Source organism: Tasmannia lanceolata, unplaced genomic scaffold (assembly GCF_043159265.1).
Source record: "Tasmannia lanceolata isolate RefF3 unplaced genomic scaffold, GAP_Taslan_0.1 ptg000002l, whole genome shotgun sequence".
Lineage (NCBI taxonomy): Eukaryota > Viridiplantae > Streptophyta > Magnoliopsida > Canellales > Winteraceae > Tasmannia > Tasmannia lanceolata.
In genome coordinates this window covers 49718455-49729743 of record NW_027518679.1, presented here as the reverse complement: position 1 = coordinate 49729743, position 11289 = coordinate 49718455, and the positions used below count along the sequence as shown (strand labels likewise).

At 38.1% G+C, this 11289-nt stretch overlaps 1 protein-coding gene across 8 annotated transcripts; it reads left to right on the top strand.

The window, feature by feature from the left end:
* The first annotated feature begins 637 nt into the window (after positions 1–637).
* LOC143876889 (serine/arginine-rich splicing factor RS41-like) lies at positions 638–10114 on the top strand. Of its 8 annotated transcripts, none has more exons than XM_077378586.1 (7): positions 648–794; positions 881–956; positions 5249–5394; positions 6603–6715; positions 6819–7054; positions 8580–8861; positions 9890–10114. In XM_077378586.1, exons 3-7 carry the CDS (start codon positions 5289–5291, stop codon positions 9915–9917), a joined length of 765 nt encoding a protein of 254 aa, XP_077234701.1. In that variant the 5' UTR covers positions 648–794; positions 881–956; positions 5249–5288; the 3' UTR covers positions 9918–10114. The 8 variants fall into 8 exon arrangements, with proteins under 8 accessions (XP_077234691.1, XP_077234701.1, XP_077234695.1 ...); XM_077378580.1 differs by having other exon boundaries at positions 5244–5394; XM_077378573.1 differs by having other exon boundaries at positions 677–694; positions 5244–5394.
* The last annotated feature ends 1175 nt before the right edge of the window (positions 10115–11289 follow it).

Genomic DNA, 11289 nt, shown 5'->3' with positions numbered 1-11289 from the left:
AAGTTGTTGAATGGAAATTTCATTTGATCCCTCAATTCCTGTAAACGAATCATCTAAACTCCCAAAATACCTGGATTGGTGTAAAACCCGGTCGGTACCCACGCGGCCCACATGCGTCACCACGGTGAAAATGCCTGGCGCATGGGTCAGGTCGATCGGGTATAAAACTTGCCAATGAATAAAATACAGAAAGAGGAAGAGAGAGAAAGGTAAGAATAGTTTAAGGCATGGTTTTATGGGCATTACTTTCTTTAACTTGCATATAGAAAAGTGATTTGGGGAAATGGGGGGATTTCTCTCATTTCCGCCGTCCGCTAAGTTCCCGGCGCCCTTGTGGGATTTCTTTGGAATCTTCTTATCACGAGAATTCCTTTCTTTCTAGTTTCTACCTGTGTTTGTTAATGTAGTTTGATGTTTTTAAATTGCAAGTGACATGAGTCATGTCCAACTGCGGAGCCAAAGCTGGTCTACGAGTTCTGCATATATTATTGTCCTTTCGAGCCTGATTTAGACTGGGGACTGATATCCGCAGTTCCATATGTTGATAACGACACTACTTTGTTTTACACTTTCCGGATTAGATGTCGACAGCATCTTTATCCCCAACGGATATACTTCTAACAGAGATATTCAGAACTGCAATATCCGTTCCCCATTATTCTCATCATTTTTTCTTTCGAGGGGCGATAACAAGGTAAGTTATCTTTGACCGTTGAAACTTTTGGGCCCACATCTTCCTTGAAATATCTGAGGTCCAAAGAGACTAAAGCTGTTCGATCTGACACGTGTCAACCGTAAGAGGCCAATCATAGTACCTTTCAATAAGATTGTATTCTCCGACTACTCTGACTCTCTGTCTATTCGTCTCAATCGGTTTTAGGGTTTCAAAAACCTCGATCGCGTTTCTCTGGATCGCGCCGTTTCGAGTCATAGAAGTTTTTCTTCCAGATCGGAAGGTAAGAAACGCGGCTCTTGGTATACTTAGATCTCGAATTTGTTGATCAGATTATGTCACTATTTCTTGATCCAGATCTGATTATTTCCGAGTCTGTATGTTTTTTTTTTTTTTCTGGATAACTTGTGAAACTATTTTTTCACAGATCCTGATCTCTCGATCTGCTATCTCCTAGTCGACTTAGGGTTTAACCTATATGTTTTTTTTTTCTTTGGATTTTGTTCTTCGTTTTGACTAGCTATAACAATCTTTCATTATTCATGAGTTGTTTGAAAGAGTTTGAATGAGATCTGTTCCGAAAATTGAGCTATACCACTAATTTCTGGATTGATTTTATTATGTAGATCGAGAAAATCTGGTTTTCTCTTGATTGTTGAGCTATGTCTTTCATTAAGTGACCTAACCTGACACTGTTTTATTGTTAAGGATTCTGAAGGCATTAAAAGTGTTCTTCTTTTATCCCTGTTTGGATACTTGGATATCAGAATCCAAGTTTTAGTTTGAAAGCATCGTAAAATTCTGGATTTTATGATGGAAGTAGGTTGCATAAGTAAGAAATCCAGGTTTTAGAAATCTCTCTCCCATCCTGAGATTTCTAAAACCTGGAAACAGGGGCGGAGGCATATATAGCATGACGGGGGGCCATGCTGCCCCCCACCACACACAGACTTGCAAAATCCCTTTAAAGGTGCATGGCTGGCTGTACATGCATGCTTAGTTAGTTTAGTGCCCCCCCCCACCCCCCCCAACCCAAAAAAAAGAAAAAAAAGAAAAAGAGTGTAAATTAGTCTGCTTCAGGTATTCTCCCTTTTTTATCTCCCTTTCATTTTCCCTACCCCTTATCTTATCTCTTTTCTTTATCTTGACATCATTTTTCGATGTTGAGCTCCCCTTTCTACCCCTTATCTTATCTCTTTTCTTTATCTTGATACATTTTTTGATGTTGATTTCTTTATTGACATGGACCCCTCTTCTTGATCTTGATTATTCTCTCTTTCAGTTCTCCTTGTTTTGGCTGACATTATCCCTCCTTCTAGCTTTCTTTCTTTTCTCTCTTGGACATATACTGCATTGGACGATCAAGGCACAAAGCCTGACATGTCACTCCGTGGTACGGTTTGTTTTCTATTCATTTTAGCAGCTCACTTCCATATTCCCAACTTTTCTATTCATTTTAGCAGCTCACTTCCATATTCCCAACCCTGCCTAAACCTTATCCATCAGATTTACACCTCTACTTTCCCTGATTAGCACAACCCTTATCACCTTACCGTAACCACATTATCCACCATCATTCCCTTACCTCCATTAGATGTTTACTAGACCATAGTTAGGTTTATATCATGGATCTAATTTTGTTATACCGAATTCGTGGCTTTTTTATTTTTTCATTATTTGGTTGTTTTGTTTATGGACTTGATGTATGAAGCAAGGTTTTAAATTTCGGTTTCGGTTTCAGTACGAAAACAGAATGATTTCGGTTTCGGTGGAAATCTTGTAAAATCGCTGAAAACGCATGGAAACATATGCAACAGATTAAAGTTTTTAATCTTTAAAAAAACACGTGGAAATGATGAAATTTTAAGATGAGACTTTGGGAAATGCTAGAATAAGTACAAATACATACTTAGAAACTATCACATAAGCAATAAAACCATCCATAATGGCTTAATCATATCGGACACCAAGTGACATGCATTGTCGCGCATGTCTTAAACAATATAGTCAATAAATAAGTACAACATATAGAAGTATGAGAAAGTACAATGACCAGACGACCAGTCTCATCTCTAAGGGCCCCAACTCCAAGTCAATATCACATAGAGTTCAACTTAACTCAACAAAGCCTTTGTCCCAAACTAGTTGGGGTCAGCTAAATGCATCCTTTAGAAAAATTTCATGAAGAAGGTGAAAGGAATCTACCCAGCTCTAATCCTGGCTCTAGTTGGGTTCTTCTACGTGGATCATTTTCTTCCATCCTACTCTATTCAAGGTCAAGTTCTCTGTTATGTTCCTAGCTATCAAGTCTACCTAAGTTGTTTTCGGTCTGCCCTACCTCTTTTTACTCCATCAATTTGGTACGAGTCGCCTCTTCTCACCGGAGCATCCAAAGGCCTACTTTGGATATGTCCAAACCATTTTAAACGGTGCTTTCTCATCTTCTCCTCAATTGGTGCCACCCCCACCTTTCTACGAATGTCTTCATTTTTAATTCTATCTAACCTTGTGTGGCCGCACATCCAAGTATTCGCATCTCCGCTACACTCATCTTATGCACATGCTGCTTCTTGGTGGCCCAACATTCTAAGCCGTACAGCATGGCTGGCCTCACAACTGTCTTATAAAACTTTCCCTTCAACTTGGTAGGGATTTTATGGTCGCACAAAACTCTTGACTCTTGAGGCAAGCTTCCACTTCAACCAACCTGCTCCTATTCTATGGTTAACATCCTCTCTAATCTCTCCTTCCTTATGTAGAATTGAACCAAGATAGCGAAAGATATCCCTCTTAGGTACCTCCTGTCTAGTCATATGTACTACATCCTCGTCCCGCCTTCATTATATTACTAAAGTTGCACTCCATGTACTCGTCAATATCACATAGAGTTACGGAGTATTATTAGTCCCATGTCGATCTGACATCCCATGCATAAGATACAGTTACTTTTTTGTGCAGTTCAATGATGTTGCCTACCAAGAATCATTAATGAAATGAAATGAAATGCAAATAATAATGCCATTAAAAAATGAAATGCAAATAATAACATCTTTCCATTTTTTGTCGTCCTCTCCATTTCGGCCGAATTTCAGGAATTTTCGAAATTTTGGTCAAATTCAGGGAATTTCTGTTAGAATTTTGGGGAAATAATGATGTAAAAGGAAATTATGTAAATGTCGTTTTGGTGGGGATGAAAATGGAAACTTTTCCTTCATTGTGGGGAAATTTAAAACCATGGTATGAAGCCTCCATCTGGTTTAATTAATTTCTGCTTGATGAATGGACTCTAATGTGTAGAATTTTTATGAGTACTTTAGCTGAATTTGATTTCTATGCTTTGTTTAACCTGTTTTCTGAATGCATGTTGCATATTTTATTAATTTAGAGCTCATTTTACTCTCCTAAATTCCCAGAAAGCCACCGTTTGAATCTTAGGTTCGGGTCACAACTTTTTAACTAGCAATACATGCAGCAGAATTGCCAACCTGTTATGCCTGTTCAATGATTGAGCTAACTTTGGGAATTTCATGCAATTTCTGATATGTTTTGTTTATTCGATATCAAGAGTGGGTCTTACCGTGGTAAGTCCCGATGTAGGAACATAGTTGCTTTTAAGTGAACCAACACCTCTGACCTTTCATCATTATCAAGGACGTGTGGCTGTATTTGTGTGAATGACTGTAGAATGGCGTGGTAAAAGGTTGATGGTTAGTCTATTAGTATTTTCTACTAGCTAATGCTTTTTTCCAAAAAAAATATGAGAACTATTTATTTATGACATTTAGTTTGGTTTAGCCGTAGCAGTCAGTGGTAACCAATATAGAAAATGGAAGAGATCAGTGCATCTCTGTTGTAACTTGATGGCAAAGTCGTCATGTTGTTTTGCCACAAGAAACCCTATATATCCACTTGAGTTGAAGGTATCCAAAGGAAAGCTTCAAATACTGAGCACAAGATTGGTGCCACTTGATTAATTATATAGTCTTACTTGAAAGCTAATATATGTATGTAAGAACCCCTTGTTTTGAAAGCTTCAAATATGGAGCACAAGATTCATGCTACTCGATTAATTATTTTCTTACTTATAAAGCTAATGTCTATGTATATGTAAGGAACCTCTCTGACTCACAATCTAATGAATGATATTATATATGTGACCTGTGGAGGTTACCTAGTTGTCTAACTTTAAATGGTAATTTTTGCAATCAATATATTTGGTATTAAATTTAGCTACAAGCCTACAACAGCTCAATGTTTCACATTATGCTTATTTTTGTTTTGAATCACACTGTGTTGACTGAAAGTGCAAGGTTCCTTCCTTGAAGTTTGATAGTAATCTGGAGAAATGGTTGTTAAATTTGCTAGACAAACTGGACTGACGCCAATCTGACTAGTGGATTGTTTCCTGACATGCTAATCTGATTGGTGTCTATATATTGGGGCTAAGATATTTTAGTGCTACATTGGGTGCATGATTGCTTTCTTATTTTTCTTTTTAAATTTTTATGCATATTTCTTTTCCTTTGCAAAGTTTGACAATTTTGTTTCTTTTGGTGTATTTCTTCCGTAGAGAAGGATCAGGAACAATTCTACTCTCAAATTCTGTTGGCAAAAAATGAAGCCCATTTTCTGCGGCAACTTTGAGTATGATGCCAGGCAATCTGACCTGGAGCGGCTTTTCAGCAGATACGGGAAGGTTGACCGGGTAGATATTAAGTCAGGTAAGTGGTTTTTCTTATGTGCATTAGTTTTTCTTTTTTTTGAAAGTCACTGTTATGGAAGAGTATTACTTGCTTTACCTGGCTAATTGCTGTTTATTTTATCCGTTAAATTACTTTTCTTCATGTTAGCCAGTTATCTGTTCCAACTGGTTGCTCATCTGAATTGAAATATTATCCCTGGAGGCCATATGATTGGAAAATATTGTTGAGCGCTGGTTGATTTCCTATCATGTTGGTTTCATTAAATTACAGGTGGAGTTCTAAGCTATGATACCTGGACAATGTGTATATGCCATTGATATGACATGACTTTTACAGTAAATATTGAAAATTGAACAGATTACAATGGTCGTTTATAGATAAAAGTCAGTTTACACTAATAATTATGTTCCAAGTTCACGTGTGAGCACACCCTACCATGCGAAGACAATTTGCGAAGCAAGGGACTTCATCCCTCTCATAAAGGTGATACATTTTAAACTGCATTGGTTATTGGGTTGCACTCCTGCAACATTTTCCAGACAACATGATACGGCAGTGCCAGTCATCTCTTGTTGAGTCCTATGGGGGGTTCAGGATAAGTTTTACAATGCAATCTATTTTATGAAAGTGTAAGCGCCAGTACTCAACAATTTCTTTGGCGCAGGATATCTTGGAGCATCCATGCCCTTCCTCACAGATGGGCTCTTGTGCATTACCTTTCCTGTCCGTGCCTGAGATTCATATTCTTGTATTTTTCAGAAGAGCTGGCCTGATCCACAGTGGCACTTACGTTTGCCTCAAGACACCATTGCCTTTCATTCCTCATGACCTTCGCCTATCCTCAAATTCCAGACATGTTCCAAGGTAGAACCCATGCCGATCTGGCACAGGCAGGAGAATACATGGAGAAGGCACTCTCCGCTCGATGACCTTCCATGAGACACCCACTTTTGGATTATCCTTCCTTGACATCATTTATTTCTGCATAAAAGGTCTGTTCCTGATTTTCATGGGTAGTTGGTTTCTAACTTTTACAGAGATGGCCACATGTTGTGTTCATTTCCTGACAGTGCCTGTGTATTTTTGTTGGAGCTATCAGTGCCATCTCATATTTTGAAGGATCATTTCACGGGAGTGTTTCTTAACTTAGTTTCTATCTTTTTGAGGAAAAATAAATAAAAGCAAAAAAAAAGTTATTTTACTTTCTCTACAAATTTGATGTACAGGATTTGCTTTTATCTACATGGATGATGAGCGAGATGCTGAGGATGCGATACGAGCACTTGACAGGTCAGAATTTGGCAGACAAGGGCGCCAGCTTCGGGTTGAGTGGACAAAGGTAGTGCATTTCTTTGGCTTTATTGGATTAGTTATTTTGCAATCTGGCACTCTCTCAGCGTGTTTTGTCAAAGTATCTCATTCAATTGGATTCATTATGGCAGCAAGAGCGGGGTATCAGAAGACCCGGCGGTTCAAGAAGATCTTCGGGTAATTTGAAACCCACAAAGACCTTGTTCGTAATAAATTTTGACCCTATCAATACCCGGACAAGGGACTTGGAGAGGCACTTTGATCCGTATGGGAAAGTTTTAAATATAAGGATCAGACGTAATTTTGCATTCATTCAGTTTGAATCACAAGAGGAGGCCACTAAAGCATTGGACGCAACCAACATGAGGTCCTTTCTCTACTTTTATCATGTATAAGTTTAAATTTATTATTTCATCAGCCTATATAGTTTGAAAATTTACCTAGAGTTTGTTTTTAATCATGATTGCTTTTTCTGTCTGCTTTAAGATCAAACGTGCATGCGTACCTATAAAAGAATGCATGCTTTCTGATGTAATCACAAGAACAGTAGGTTTGACATCTTGGGGATATCTAAAGAGAAATTTAAGCTATTGCACGGGTGTGGTCACTTGAAGAGTCAAATCCTAAATTATTCAATGGACAAAATTGTGTATGGGAAACGATGGTTTGTCTTCCGGAGATTATTGGAGGGGAGTGGTATGAGATAGCTTGGTCCAAATCCAAGAAAAAGAGACGGGTTGGTAAGTGAACTCCTCCCTCTGCCTAATCCCCTAAAATTAAATTTTGATGGCATCTCTAGAGGTAATAGTTAATACGGGTTCTGCGAACATCAGTGGTGTGAATAGAGAGGATCGTTGTTCCTCATCAAAGCTTTCGCAGGCCCGATCACTAGCGTAAACAATCCGAGTAGTTCAATTTTGAAACCATAGCTGGAAGTGAAATTATGAAAATAGTGAGCTAAATATGTGAAATGGTACTAAAACGATAAAGTACATATATGTGAAAATAGGAATTAGCAAGCCTTTGTTATTTTCTACAAAACAATTATCGTGGATTATGTTTCCTTTAAACGGTAGTTATAAGTTTTCAAAAAAATATGAAAAGAATGCCATAATGTAAGAGGAGAGAGAGAGAGAGAGAGAGAGAGAGAGAGAGAGAGAGAGATGCTACACACTTGTAGAAACAGAGGAGCAGATGTGCACGTTGATCCTGACACTAGTGCAACTCCCAGCATCTATGGGTCGAGGATGATTCGGCAACTGTTATTGCTTGGGCCTTTGAGAAATGCTTGGGCCCATGGTACCTGCCAAATCTTTATCACGGATTATAGACATTTGTGGATTTAATTTACTTTTCAAAAATACCATTGAAAAAAAATTTACTCTTCAAAAATATTAGAGACATTTGCCTATTGATTATAGATATCTCATGTTCCAAAACGTACAGGAAGCTGGCTTGGAGACCTTGGACTAACATGATATAAATTGTTCGAGTAATGTCCCCATACAACCCATCTAAAGTTCTAAATACATATTGCATGTGTTCTAGTAATCATGTTTAGTTGCCTTTCCTATGTCCATGGAAATAATTTTACCACACTTAAGACTTTTCGTTCATGTAATACAATAGTGTTTTCTGTCTTGTATGCCATTTTCCCTAGACTTTGATCATAAGAAAGCACATTGAAGCAACCGAAATCCAAATAAAAGCACACATTAATCAGTCTTTTCTTATCACAATCTAAATCAATGTTCACTACCAAGGAATGCTTTACTTTTTCACCAGTCAGTTAAATCTTTGGTCAGAAAAGAGTGGCCAGAAATGAGTTAAACATCGATTGGTTCATCTGACTACTTATGGGATCTCTTGCTTTCTTTTTGATGGACATGCAGCAAGTTGATGGATCGCGTTATTTCAGTGGAGTATGCAGTCCGTGATGACGATGATAGAAGGAATGATTACAGCCCTGACAGGAGAGGCCGAGATAGATCCCCAGAGAGAAGAAGCCGAGATCGTAGTCGTGAACGGAGACGATCGACGAGCCCTTATGGAAGAGTTGCCGAGAGGGCTAGCCCCGATTATGGCCGTGGCCCCAGTCCATATAGCAAGCCTGAACCAAAGGGTAGTCCCAATTATGACAGACCTGGAAGTCCTGTTTATGAGAGATACCGCAGGTTAGAATTCCGATCTTTATATCATCTCTGCCCGGCCTTTTTCGTTCTATTACCTAAAACTTTAGGGCATTTTTTGCAACAATGGAAAAAAATTCATGGAATATTTGTTTACCAAGGGTGAGACAAGGGGAGAGAGGGCTGGTGGGATATCAAAACGCCGTTTTAAACAGTGTTTCTTTTAAAGATGCGTTTTAATGTTTGCCGTTTAATACACTGTTTTAAACGTCTACATTAAAAAAACTGTTTTTCATGAAAACATTTTAAATGTTTAAAATGGATATTAAATGTACAACTTTCCAACTTTACCCCTACAATATTTTGTAAATTACAAAATTTAAACACATTTTTTTGTGTTTTTGTTTTTTTACTATGTTTTTTAACCAATACTCTGCATTAAACTCGAATTTTCCCCGGCCCATTTTTTTGCTGAATCATGTTTTGATAACTATGGGTGGGAGAGAGATTTGATAGGACTGTAAGGGGCCGTTTGGATACGCGGATTTTAGAATCCTTGTTTTGCCGTTGTTTTCTGATTTCTCGCTCTTCTTTCCAACAGCAGAAGAGCAGAACAGCAGCAGATCATCCCATGTTTCCAGGTTTTAGAAATCTCTCCCACATCCTGAGATTTCTAAAACCTGGATTTCTTACTTAAAATCCAAGAAACGCTGTCACGACAACATACACCAGCTTGATCATGATCCCTCTTTTACACTTTTTTCAAACTAAAAACCTGGATTCTAAAATCCGCGTATCCAAATGGCCCCCAAGTGAGGTGAACATAGGATGGTGTTGATAAAAGAAGAAAAAAGGTTCCCTGATTAAAATAAGATTTTTGTCTTCACTGTTTTAGAACCCCATCTCATGCTCTCCTCACTCACCACCCCTCATATCCCTTGTTCCCTCCTGCCTCTTTTTACCTATCTCACACCAGGTAATCATATGTTCCATGATTTTTTTGTCATGGTTGCCAACCAGGCGCTTACTTTCTTATCTGTGTCTCACTGTTGTACAATTACTCTGTAATGCAGCCGTTCCCCTGCCAGAGAAAGATCTTGAGGAAGAGCAAAGAGTTGCAAGGGTATTGTAAGATTTTTTATTTTGCTCTCTCTCTGCTTACAAATCCCTATGCAAGTCTTGAATCTTTCATTAACGACTGCTAGCTGTGTGCATTTTTCTTTTGAACAGGAAAATATTTAGTTTGTATCGAATTGCTATTTATTTTAACTGGATTTATTTGTGAGTTTTGAGCTAAATCCATTGATCTGTTTGCTATTGTTCTTGGTTGGGGATATCGAATAAACAGATGGGGCCCACTTTTTTCAGTGATTCAAACCATTTATCTGTTAAGCCTTGCCATGAGTAGGCCATGCATCAAAAACAACTTTCATCGGATGATTCTAACCCTCTAATTTGTGGTTGTTAAATGTACGGTGAAAAAACAAAAAAACTGTCTTATTCTCGGCCACAAATGTGAGGTTAGAACTTAGGAATGTCCGATGAGTGGATTTGATCCATGACCCATCTATAGCAACGCCTCACAGATAAACGGTTTGGATCATGTTACTAGTGGGTCCCACTTTTACTTTTCGCGGCTCATGCTCATCCATCATATAAGAACCCCTTGCTGAGACCTTACATTTATTAAAACTTCTTTTTTCCCAAAATAAAAATGAATTTCTTTCTCTGCTTTCCTTGGGGGTGCCTCCCATTTTTTTTCCACTGCGAATGATTTCTGCCTAAATCTTGGATGATTGGACCGGGCCATCTATAGGTTTGGTGCTTCGGGTTGAAATGCCTCAAAACATTTTCTGATCAAACCATCTTACTTTTCAATTTGTGGCCTCCAAATGGATGGTTTAAACAGGAAATGCCTTTGATGTTTTCTGATCAAACCATTTAACCCCTCCGTTCTGTAGAGGGTTAGATCATCCTATGTAGATGATTTAAGGTGTGTTTGTTGCCAAACTAGAATATGAAAGGTATAACTCAGTAAAAAGAATCAAGACTACCTTGGAAGAAATAATTTTAAAGGTGTGTCTGTGGCCAAACTAGAATGTTTTTTATTGAAGTACTTATGAAAAAATTCTTGTCAAGGATCCCTTGTCGAGAATAACATTCTCACAGAGGAACTGAAAGTGAAAGTGTGGTCATTTGGGTGCCTACAATTCAAGATCATTTTTCTTTCTACGAATTATTTTCTTGAGATGTCTTGGTACTTCTATGAATCATTTTCTTAACATGTAGAGTTCGTTGTTTGGGCATGAAATTCAATTTAGCATAAATAGATCTCACTTTATATGAATTTTAGTTGAAATATATTAACAGTTATATAATCATGTTGTTTGAGCGGCTATAAACACCAAAAACTTAGGCCATGTTTGGTGTTGGGGTGGAAATCCGACCTCCAATGGGAGGCCGACACGTGGTG

Excerpts from the sequence above, each read along its gene's own strand:
- LOC143876889 (XM_077378576.1), top strand. The coding sequence starts at position 5,289 with ATGAAGCCCATTTTCTGCGGCAACTTTGAGTATGATGCCAGGCAATCT. Across the intron at positions 6,716-6,818 it reads TTCGGGTTGAGTGGACAAAG|CAAGAGCGGGGTATCAGAAG; the intron begins GTAGTGCATTTC and ends TCATTATGGCAG. Across the intron at positions 7,055-8,579 it reads TTGGACGCAACCAACATGAG|CAAGTTGATGGATCGCGTTA; the intron begins GTCCTTTCTCTA and ends ATGGACATGCAG.